This window comes from Nycticebus coucang, chromosome 1 (genome assembly GCF_027406575.1).
Source record: "Nycticebus coucang isolate mNycCou1 chromosome 1, mNycCou1.pri, whole genome shotgun sequence".
Taxonomy (NCBI): domain Eukaryota; kingdom Metazoa; phylum Chordata; class Mammalia; order Primates; family Lorisidae; genus Nycticebus; species Nycticebus coucang.
In genome coordinates, this window is record NC_069780.1 from 192,283,212 (window position 1) to 192,295,230 (window position 12,019).

The 12,019-nt window shown below is 40.5% G+C and overlaps 1 protein-coding gene across 2 annotated transcripts in view; it reads right to left on the bottom strand.

Annotated features, from left to right (window-relative positions):
- The window catches only part of ADAMTS16 (ADAM metallopeptidase with thrombospondin type 1 motif 16), a 142,085-nt gene that overhangs the window by 64,234 nt on the left and 65,832 nt on the right, over positions 1-12,019 (bottom strand). For both annotated transcript variants that reach the window (XR_008380568.1, XM_053593313.1), the window contains exons 10-11: positions 3,890-4,043; positions 1,263-1,358 (exon numbers count right to left, since the gene is read on the bottom strand). Coding sequence is in view for 1 of the 2 variants with exons in the window: in XM_053593313.1 (XP_053449288.1) it covers positions 1,263-1,358; positions 3,890-4,043 (250 nt within the window). In the remaining variant the exon portion in view is untranslated. The remainder of the gene's footprint in view (positions 1-1,262; positions 1,359-3,889; positions 4,044-12,019) is intronic.

The window sequence follows — 12,019 nt, forward strand, 5'->3', positions numbered from 1 at the left end:
GTGGTGTCACCCAGGAAAAGACAGGATGTGACCAGAGAGAAAGGCGGATGCCAGGAGACCCCCCAGTGGGAACTCAGTGCAACAGCAGAACGCTGGCCAGGCTTTCAGGAAATAGCACAGCTTTTGTGAAGGATCACCCAAAGGATACCTTTTACTCGGATAAGGGCAGAAAAACAGATTCTCCGCAGCATGACCCTAAGTCAGTCACCTCACATCCCTTGCTCGTCAGAATTTCCACACGGCAGGATCTCAGCAAACCCCCTTTTCTCTTTCGAGAAACTGAAAGCATTTTAATCACATTTTTTTTTTTTTTTTTACTAATGAACTGAACGATTGCTGCCTATGCCACTAAAGGAATTCAATTCTCAATCTCACTCCCGGACTGAAAAATAAGGCACATTAACAAGAGGCCTGGCAGGGACTGGGGCGGTGCCGTTCCCCAGCGGCCCCTCCTGCCCTGCGAGACTCCTCAGTCAGCATCGCCAGAATTTAACGGAACACCGTCAGCACCACTTACTATCGTCTGAGATCCCTTTTGCCTTGACTCACAGATATGTCTAGGAAGTACTTTCTTTGGAGTTTAAACACAAGAGATCAGTGGTATCTAGGCTTGTTTTTCTCTTTCATACTCATTAGTGTCACTAAAGAAATCAGAGAAAGCAAAAATGGTCACAGTGATAATTTGGGCTCAGTACGTTTCTGTCTTTATCAGTAATCTCTCATATTCTAAAAGAAACAATGTAATTGTCAGATCAAAGAAGTAAAATGTTACCCTTGAGTGTTAAGATAATTTATTTCTTAAGTTGTAAAGATAAAATTGTCACTCTCCAGCATGATGAATACACTCACCGCCTTCTGTCTTTCCAGTATTCCCCATCACAGCACCCTCTTTTTTGTCATGGGAATGACATAGCTCAAAATGGTCTGCTCCAGAGTCGTCACACTGACACTCTGAGGCCTTCACAGGGCTACTTAATGCTGGTCCTTTACGTAGCTAAACGCGGTCTCTGTTTTAGCATTTCCTCTGATTAAATCGATTTAGTCACCACTAGGTCTCTGTGAATTCCAGATAGCTCATCAATTCTATTTTCACGTAAGTGAGAAAACGAGCCCTTTTCAGAGCATCGACATAAAATAGCAACAGTGTTTGACATACATGTATGAGAAGTTCAGGTTTAAAAGTACCAGTGCAAGAGGAGAAAGGCAGGTGGATGGAGACATTGGCCTCTGAGGGTGACGCTGTGCCCGGCTGGGCATCTTACCATGTCGTACCCACACGCGGTGCCTTCTGCTGCTGGCATAAATTTAGTTTCACATTTCCTCCCAATCCGGTGGCACCACAGAGCTTTACAGATGTCCTAAAGGAAAAAAAAGGGGGGTTATTAGTATTACATGTTGCCCATATATCTATGATAAATATCATTAAAAAGTTTAAGGGAAAAACAACTGACATTAAGTTAAAAGTGGATGTTTACTTAGCAATAGATTCACCTGATAAAGTGAGGAGACCCCTGTTACAGAGTCGGTTCAAATGAATTCCACCCCTGAAACTTTAGTTGTACTTATTCATTATACATTCAAGGTAAATTTCACTAAGTTAGAAAAGTAAAATGTGCTTGATCCAGGCATTTCAGAAATTAAAAAAAATTAAAATGGAAAACAAACCCTGTATTTAGCATATTTTTTTCAATCCCACCTTCAAATAACATCTTCTCTGAATCCTGATTTTTGAATTAAGGATTATTAAATACTTGTTCACTTATCCATCCATCTATCCATCCACCCATCCATCCATCCATCCATCCATGTATCTTCTTGCCCCAAACTCGGGATAAAAAGTTGAAGTATGTGAGGCATCTTGCTAGGCAGAGGCTCCATGGTGAATAAGACCCACGCCTATACACTGAGCTTGGCCTTAATGAGCAAAGAGAAAATCCACTGTAAATCATCGCAAGGTGCATGTGGAAAGTGGTGCCCTAATGGGAAGAGAGGGGCCACTCAGCACAGAATAGGAGGTTTGAGATCTACAGCAGTTCTCGAGCAAGAGGAGTCTGTCATCCTCTTGGAGAACTGGGGTTACAGGTGTGAGCCACCACACCCAGCCCTGATAGCAATTCTTGAAAAAAAATTACAAGAATAAGATGTCTTGGTAATATCATTCAAAAACACAGATGCAAAACTCTTGAAGAAAATATACACTCAAATCAGCAAATTATGAGTCATAGACCAAACTGGGTTATTCTAGGAATGTGGGTTGACTTATATTCAAAATCCAATGAAATAAACATTAAAGAGCAATCAGTATAACTCACCACACTAATACAATAAAAAAGAAAACAATATAACTATATCAATAGACATAGGAAAATATGCATTTTACAAAATTCGACAGAATTTTGTGATAAAACTTCTCAACAAACCAGAATTAGAAATGAACTTACTTAGCTTGATAAAGGACATTTGTGTAATAACCAACAGCTAATATCATACTTAATGATGAAATAGCATAGATTTTACTTTAAACATATCAAAAAAGTAATTATAAGGTTTAAGAATAGGCAAAACTCACTACTGGTGATACAAATCAGAGGAAGGGTTGCTTGGTGGCCGTGGGGAAGGTTGTGTGAAGTGACCCAGGGGACTTTGTAGCTTTGAGGAAATAAGCCGTATATTGTTTGGGATTCTAACCAATGGGTGAATATATTTGTTAAATTTCAAATTGTAGACTGAAGATGAATGCATTTTACTGCCTATAAGTATTTCCTCAATAATTAGGCAATACTGTGTGCTTAATTAATTATTGCTTGCATTTTCCAAGGGTCACTAGAGTCCCATAATTGACATGGCCAATGGCCGATCACAAAGCAAACTACTGTGGAAACCAGAAGTATGTTTTAGTAGATCTCATCTTTGAAAGAAAACACTAATTTTATGCCTCTTTTGCTTAACAAATAGAAGAGTAACGCTAAAACAAACAAACAAAAAAAATTCTTAGAGAATTTATATCTTCTGCCCACAGGAAAAGGCAACATTAGGAATCCATGCTGATGTTGACTGATTTATTATTCTTGTTCAAGCTGAGCTTACCCAGCCAAGGAGATAATAATCCAGTTCTGGCACATGGCTGCAATTGATCTTTGGGGAAGCTCTACTCGAGCTCGGAAGAAAGAAGATTATCATGTTAGATTGACGTTGGGAGTATTCCCAGTGCATTCTGAAATGTTTATAAGTTTCTACAAAACTATCTATTTCACTCTTGATGTCATTAATAAAAGAAACCTCAAAAATAGTTACATTCATTTAATTTATGGGCAGCTTTTCTTATGGCTCAGTAGAGAAAGTTCTTAAATCTTGATTTTTTTTAACCAAGAAGAGCCTATGCGTCTGTGGTACATGAGGAATTAATGTTAGGAAATCATTCTGGTGGGGTCCCCTAGAGTAGATCTCACCTTCTATGAGAAACTGCTCTATAAATACCACTTTATTAGGGGGGATTTACTAATCAGAAGCCCTGGATAGGTGATGGCTTCATAGTAAATTAGGCTCATACGGGGAGGAGGGAGCATGACCTTGTTTTCTTAATACCATTTAGAAGGTGTCGAGTATTAATCGTCTGACTCGCACTGACTGAACTCCCACGAGATCAATCAGAAAAAAAGATCTGACCCAACAGGCCAAGTCAGTGCTCAAGTGAAATGTGATACCCACAACAGTATCCACCATCACCTTCTATACCAGTAAAACACGTGTTCCCTGTTATAGAGGACCAGGCTTAACATACAGGATTTCACATTTGTTAGGCACCCAATAAATGCATCAGTGTCAGTTGCATTGAATAAAACAGTTTTATGAATCATATCTCACTGGGCTTTTGCCAGTAATCACTTGCCTTTTTGAAGTCCAGCATGCAGAGCTTGGCTTTCTCTCCGAATTGCCACTTGCACTGCGTGTTTGCGTCATACAGCTGTCCAGGCAGCTTGTCAGGGTACTTGTATTCCGTCACGGGCTTAGGTGGGTCAGCCAGGCACACTGCCTGAGCCGTGCTGAAACAGAGGGCGTGAGGCTGCTGGTGACTGCCACAGGACGCACAATCAATCACACCTTTTTTTCCTCATGCAATCTTACTACATATTTTGTATAGAGAAAGAGGAAATTTTTCTCCTGAGATCTAATATAATATTTATCTTAATAATTTAAATACATTTCTTATTTTCTGAAATTATTCATAATATCTTTTCTTTTTTTTCAGGAAGATGATTTATTTTTCATTAGAATCCTCAAACTTATCAGGAGGAAAAGTGAAATTGAATAATCACCACCAAATGTGACAAGTTCCTATCCCAGGCACCATATATGCTCAATTCTCCCCAGAAACAACCAAAAGAAGGAATGAGCTTTGTAAAAGTACAACATGATCCATCTGTTTCAAAGACTGGAGTTTTCTTTCTTTCTTTTACTTTCATTTATTGTTTTTCTTAGGCTGAGGGACACTTGTTCATTACCTTCCAGCTACCAGAGGTTCTCTATGGAACACTGGATTTTCCCCCAGGCTAATTTCAGATTACACCCCCAGGTGAAGAAGAAAAAAATTAGTTCTGCTAAAATTCACTAATAGATGGCTAAAGACCAACTACTGATTCCCTCCTCCACATCAGAGTATCCTATTTCCTATGGGGATGTCCTTTGGTATAACGTATGCATTTTGGAGAGGAATATTTAAACATTTGTGTATTCACAAATAGCAACTAAATCCTACCTACAAATTTCAATAAGCTCTCCCTGCCTAAAAACAGAAAACGAAAGTATATAATCACAATAAATTGAAAATGGAAGACCATCCCTCAGACTTGGCTTTGAGTGGCTGTCCACTTTGATGGAAATATCTTTGCCTCCACTCTCCAGGGCCCAAGCCCAGGCTTCACTGTTTTGGATCTCAGGTTCTGTGCATAAAAAGCAACAATTAGCTCAGAGAGGTCCCTTTGAATTCTACTGAACCTCTAGAATTAAGGGGAAGAAAATATGCCAAATCTCTACCATCTCTTTCAGAAGACAGAAGCAAAGGGAATCTTTTCTGACTCGTTTGCTGAGGCCAGGATCACCCTGATGCCAAACCAAAGACGGTACAAGAAGATAAAACTGTAGAGCAGAATCTCTCATGAATATAGATGCAAAAAGACCTTGCAAGAAAATGAAGCTGGAGAGCAGCATCTCTCATGAACATAGATGCAAAAATCTGCAACAGAATATGAGCAAATCAAATCCAACAACAGATAAAAGTATTATGCATCATGATCAAGTGGGAGTAATCCTAGGTATGGAAGGCTGGCTCAACATTAGAAAGTCAATTAATTTATCCATTACATTGACAGAAAAACCACACAAAAGCATTTGACAGAATTTAACTGTCATTTATGATAAAAACTCCCAGCAAACTAGGAATAGTGGGGACTTTCCTCAACTCGATAAAGAACATCTGTGAAAAAATCTACAACTAACATCACAATAAATGGTAAGAAACACAAAGCTTTTCCACCAAAGCTGGAAACATGGAAGAGCGACTCCTCTCACCATGCTTTCCAACATTGTGCTGAAAGCGCAAAGAGTCCCCGTCAGTTCAGTAAGACACACCACACACATGCGTGTGCAGAAATAAAAGGTACAGACTGGAAAAGAATGAATACAATTATCTTTGTTAACAGAAAATGTGATTGTCTACATAGAAATTTAAAAGAATGAACCAAAAATCTCCTGGAACTTGTGTTTATAGCAAAGTTGCGGGATTAAAGGTTAATATGCAAAAGCCATTTTTTTAATAGACTAGCAATGAACAGGTGGAATTAATTTAAAATTTAAGGGGGAGAGGAGACAAGATGGCTGACTGAAGCCAGCTTTCCACAGAGGCTCCCATCCAGAAGGAGAGTTAAAGGACAAAAATTCAGCAAGTAACCTGGTGGATTTGAGCTGCACTAAGAGAGAAGGTTGTAGAACGCACGTCGACCCCGCTGAGGCGAGCTGCGACCACAAGGATACAAACAAAAGGTACAAAATCCATCACCAAGCGGACGGGAGTCCCCTCCCCCATGGGAACGGCTCAGAGTGCCCCACAAACAACCGGTCAGAGTTCAAAGGTCCTCCTACTACACTCCATGGGACAGACCCTCTAAAAACTGGACCTACCTCCCCTACTAGGGTGCCACGGCGTCCTCCTGCCAGGCATAAAACTGTATAAACTGTATATAGTCTCTACCTGGAATTCTGAGCTCCCAACGCTCCCCTTCGCTCACACTGGGGTCTGGAGGCCAGTCCTGGTGGGTCAGTGGAGAGGGGACTGCAACGGAGTGGCAGTTCCCTGAGGTACAGTGCGACAGCCGTCTTTTGGTGACAATACGGCCAGGCGTGAAACTGTGTAAAGCTGTGTGTGTTCTCTGCCCGCAACCCCAGGCTTCCTGCGCTCCCCGCACTCCCCTCTGCTCTCACTCCAAGGTCTGGAGGCCTGTCCCCCAGGGGTCCAGACTCTTAGGCGATTGCTCGAGGGGTGTAGACAGTGCTGGGCTGCAGCCGGTAGGTGCAGACTCTGGGGTATGGGAGCAGAGAGAGGACGGTTGGCTGGAGGCGAGCTACACCAGAGCAGCAGTTGCCTGAGCCATAAAGCGGCAGCCCTCTTTTGCTAGCAATATGGCTCACTACTGAATATTCTGAAGCCACACCCCCTGTCTCCCTGGGCAACCAGAGACTCCGAGTTTGCCTGAGGCAACTCCAACTTGCAAACCAGGGAAACTTCCAGGGCGGGGCTGACCCAGAGGTCCGCTTTACTAAACCTAAGACGGACCTGGCCCTCAGGGGATCGTCAGCCTATAGACAATACAAGAGCAAAGACAAGCTGATTTGGAACTCAATTCAGCTTCTCTTCTGCAGGGGAACTGCAGAGTTGTTCTGTTCTTTTCTGTCAGTAACATTAATCAGGGGTGAAACTGGACCTGAGTGAAAACCCCTCAACCTTCATCAAGTGCCCGAGGTTGTCAGGCCTCACCTCCTCCTGCTGGAGAGAGGCAGAGCGCAGCAGCCTGGCAGACTTCCTTGTGATTCAGGCGGGTACAAACTCCTGGAGTACAGATTCACTACAGGCAACTGGGTCAGCCAACTGCAGGGCTATCAGTGACTGGGTGTGAAGTGGTACAAGGTGGGGAAGGAGGCAGAAACCTTCCCAGACTGATTTATTGGCTGGGTGGCTTCTCCTGACTCCATGCAGCACTGGAGCAAGCCACACCAGAGTAGTCACCAGACCCCTGTGATCCAGTTCCCAGAGACCTCTAAAACTCTCTTACCCGAGACAGGTGCAGACTGAGACAATTGATTTGGACCTATTTGAACTGAACCAATCACCTGAGGACAAATCAGGTGGTGCCCTGGGTACACAGTGGTAGGAAGGTTTGATTTTTTTTTTCCCAATTGTTTGCCGGTGGGGGGCAGGGTGACTTAATTGCTGATATTTCTCCACAGCTGAGACTTCAATCCAAAGTATCTGTTTCACTAGGGTGGAACAGAAACCAGCTGAAAACAAGACAGAACCACTTAGCCCCACCACACCAGAAAGGGCCCCAGTTTCTCAGGCCACAACACTGTACAGGCCCTCAACAAAGCCCCAGGGAAAAAAATCAGAGGGAGGAAAACAACCATGGGGCAGAAACAGCGGAAAAACTCTGGTAACATGAATAACCAGAATAGATCAACACCCCCCAAGGAAAGATATGGCAGATGCAATTGAAGATCCCATTCATAAACAACTGGCTGAGATGCCAGAAATAGAATTCAGAATTTGGATTGCAGACAAGATTAACAAAGTGGAATTAGGAATTCGAGGAGAAATTCAAAAGTTGTCTCAAGAATTTAACGAATTTAAAGACAAAACCACCAAAGACTTAGACACACTGAAGCAAGAATTTGCAGCCCTCAAAGATATGAAAAATACAGTAGAATCCCTCAGCAACAGAATGAAGCAAGTAGAAGAAAGGACTTCTGACATCGAAGATAAAGCCTTTGAACTCTCCAAAACTCTCAAAGAGGAAGAGAAATGGAGAGAAAAAACGGATCACTGTCTCAGAGACATCTGGGATAATTCGAAGAAGGTGAATATCCGAATCATAGGAGTTCCAGAAACAGATGAAGTGGCCTCGCTGGGCACAGAGGCCCTTCTGCATGAAATTATGAAAGAGAATTTTCCAGACATGCCAAGAGATTCTGAAATTCAGACAGCAGACAGTTTCAGAACCCCAGCACAACTCAACCCCAATAAGACATCCCCCAGGCATATCATAATTAACTTCACTAAAGTTAATATGAAGGAGAAAATCCTCAAAGCTGCCAGGAGAAAGAAAACCATTACCTCCAAAGGGAAGAATATTAGAATGACTGCAGATCTCTCTGCTGAAACTTTTCAATTCAGAAGAGGGTGGTCACTGACTTTTAATCTCCTAAAGCAAAATAACTTTCAACCCCAGATCTTGTATCCAGCTAAACTGAGTTTCATTTATGATGGAGAAATTAAATACTTTAATGACATTCATATGTTGAAGAAATTTGCCATAACCAAAGCAGCTCTTCAGGATATTCTCAGACCTATCCTCCATAATGACCAACCCAATCTTATACCACAAAAGTAAACTCACTCAGAAACTTCGGATCAAACTCCAATTTCCACGCTGGCAAAAGGATTAAAAATGCCCACTGGACTTTTGAAAAACTCGATACCCAAAACTTCACCAGACTTATCAATATTCTCCATTAATGTGAATGGCTTAAACTGTCCTCTAAAGAGGCATAGGTTAGATGATTGGATACAAAAACTCAGGCCAGATATTTGTTGCATACAAGAGTCACATCTTAACTTAAAAGACAAATACAGACTCAGGGTGAAAGGATGGTCGTCCATATTTCAGGCAAATGGTAATCAGAAAAAAGCAGGTGTTGCAATTTTATTTGCAGATACAATAGGCTTTAAACCAACAAAAGTAAGGAAGGACAAGAATTGTCACTTCATATTTGTTAAGGGTAATACTCAATATGATGAGATCTCAATTATTAATATCTATGCACCCAACCAGAATGCACCTCAATTTATAAGAGAAACTCTAACAGACATGAGCAACTTGATTTCCTCCAGCTCCATAATCGTCGGAGATTTCAACACTCCTTTGGCAGTGTTGGATCGATCCTCCAACAAGAAGCTGAGCAAAGAAATCTTAGATTTAAACCTAACCATCCAATATTTAGATTTAGCAGACATCTACAGAACATTTCATCCCAACAAAACTGAATACACATACTTCTCATCAGCCCATGGAACTTACTCCAAAATCGATCACATCTTAAGTCACAAGTCTAACCTCAGTAAATTTAAAGGAATAGAAATTATTCCATGCATCTTCTCGGACCACCATGGAATAAAACTTGAGCTGAGTAACAACAGGAATCTGCATACTCATACAAAAACATGGAAGTTAAATAACCTTATGCTGAATGATAGCTGGGTCAGAGATGAGATTAAGAAAGAAATTACCAATTTTTTGGAACAAAACAACAATGAAGACACGAACTATCAGAACCTCTGGGACACCACAAAGGCAGTTCTAAGAGGGAAATTTATAGCACTGCAAGCCTTCCTCAAGAGAACAGAAAGAGAGGAAGCTAACAACTTAATGGGACATCTCAAGCAACTGGAAAAGGAAGAACATTCCAACCCCAAACCCAGTAGAAGAAAAGAAATAACCAAAATTAGAGCAGAATTAAATGAAATTGAAAACAAAAGAATAATACAACAGATCAATAAATCAAAAAGCTGGTTTTTCGAAAAGGTCAATAAAATAGATAAACCTTTGGCCTACCTAATCAGGAAAAAAAGAGTAAAATCTCTAATCTCATCAATCAGAAACAACAAAGACGAAATAACAACAGACTCCTCAGAAATCCAAAAAATCCTTAATGAATATTACAAGAAACTTTATTCTTAGAAATATGAACATCTGAAGGAAATTGACTGATACTTGGAAGCACGTCACCTTCCAAGACTTAGCCAGAATCAAGTGGAAATGTTGAACAGGCCCATATCAAGTTCGGAAATAGCATCAACCATACAAAACCTCCCTAAAAAGAAAAGCCCAGGACCAGATGGTTTCACGTCTGAATTCTACCAAACTTTTAAAGAGGAATTAGTACTTATATTACTCAACCTGTTCCAAAAGGTAGAAAAAGAAGGAAGACTACCCAACACGTTCTATGAAGCAAACATCACCCTGATCCCTAAACCAGGAAAATACCCAACAAGAAAAGAAAATTATAGACCGATATCACTAATGAATATAGATGCAAAAATATTCAACAAGATCCTAACAAACAGAATCCAGCAACACATCAAACAAATTATACATCATGACCAAGTTGGTTTTATCCCAGGATCTCTAGGCTGGTTCAATATACGTAAATCTATAAATGTAATCCAGCACATAAACAAATTAAAAAACAAAGACCATATGATTCTCTCAATCGATGCAGAAAAAGCTTTTGATAATATCCAGCATCCCTTCATGATTAGAACACTTAAGAAAATCGGTAGAGAAGGGACATTTCCTAAACTGATAGACACCATCTACAGCAAACCCACAGCCAATATCATATTGAATGGAGTTAAATTGGAATCATTTCCACTCAGATCAGGAACCAGACAAGGCTGCCCATTGCTTTTTAACATTGTAATGGAAATTTTAGCCACTGCAATTAGGGAAGAAAAGGTGATCAAGGGCATCCATATAGGGTCAGAAGAAATCAAACTTTCGCTCTTCGCGGATGATATGATAGTATATCTGGAAAACACTAGGGACTCTACTACAAAACTCTTAGAAGTGATCAAGGAATACAGCAGTGTCTCAGGGTACAAAATCAACATTCATAAATCGGTAGCCTTTATATATACCAACGACAGTCAAGGACTGAAAAAACAGTTAAGGACTCTATCCCATTCACAGTAGTGCCAAAGAAGATGAAATATTTGGGAATTTATCTAACAAAGGATGTGAAAGATCTCTATAAAGAGAACTATGAAACACTAAGAAAAGAAATAGCTGTAAATATTAACAAATGGAAAAACATACCATGCTCATGGCTGGGAAGAATCAACATTGTTAAAATGTCTATACTACCCAAAGCAATATATAATTTCAATGCAATCCCTATTAAAGCTCCACTGTCATACTTTAAAGATCTTGAAAAAAACAATACTTCGTTTTATATGGAATCAGAAAAAACCTCGAATAGCCAAGACATTACTCAGAAATAAAAACAAAGCAGGAGGAATTATGCTACCAGACCTCAGACTATACTACAAATCAATAGTGATCAAAACAGCATGGTACTGGCACAAAAACAGAGAAGTAGATGTCTGGAACAGAATAGAGAACCAAGAGATGAACCCAGCTACTTACCGTTATTTAATCTTTGACAAGCCAATTAAAAACATTCAGTGGGGAAAAGATTCCCTATTTAACAAATGGTGCTGGGTGAACTGGCTGGCAACCTGTAGAAGACTTAAACTGGACCCACACCTTTCACCATTAACTAAGATAGACTCTCACTGGATCAAAGATTTAAACTTAAGACATGAAACTATAAAAATACTAGAAGAGAGTGCAGGGAAAACCCTTGAAGAAATCGGGCTGGGCGAGTATTTTATGAGGAGGACCCCCTGGGCAATTGAAGCAGCTTCAAAAATACACTACTGGGACTTGATCAAACTAAAAAGCTTCTGCACAGCCAAGAACACAGTAAGTAAAGCAAGCAAACAGCCTTCAGAATGGGAGAAGATATTTGCAGGTTATGTCTCCGACAAAGCTTTAATAACCAGAATCCACAGAGAATTCAAACACATTAGCAAGAAAAGAACAAGGGATCCCATCGCAGGCTGGGCAAGGGATTTGAAGAGAAACTTCTCTGAAGAAGACAGGCGCGTGGCCTTCAGACATATGAAAAA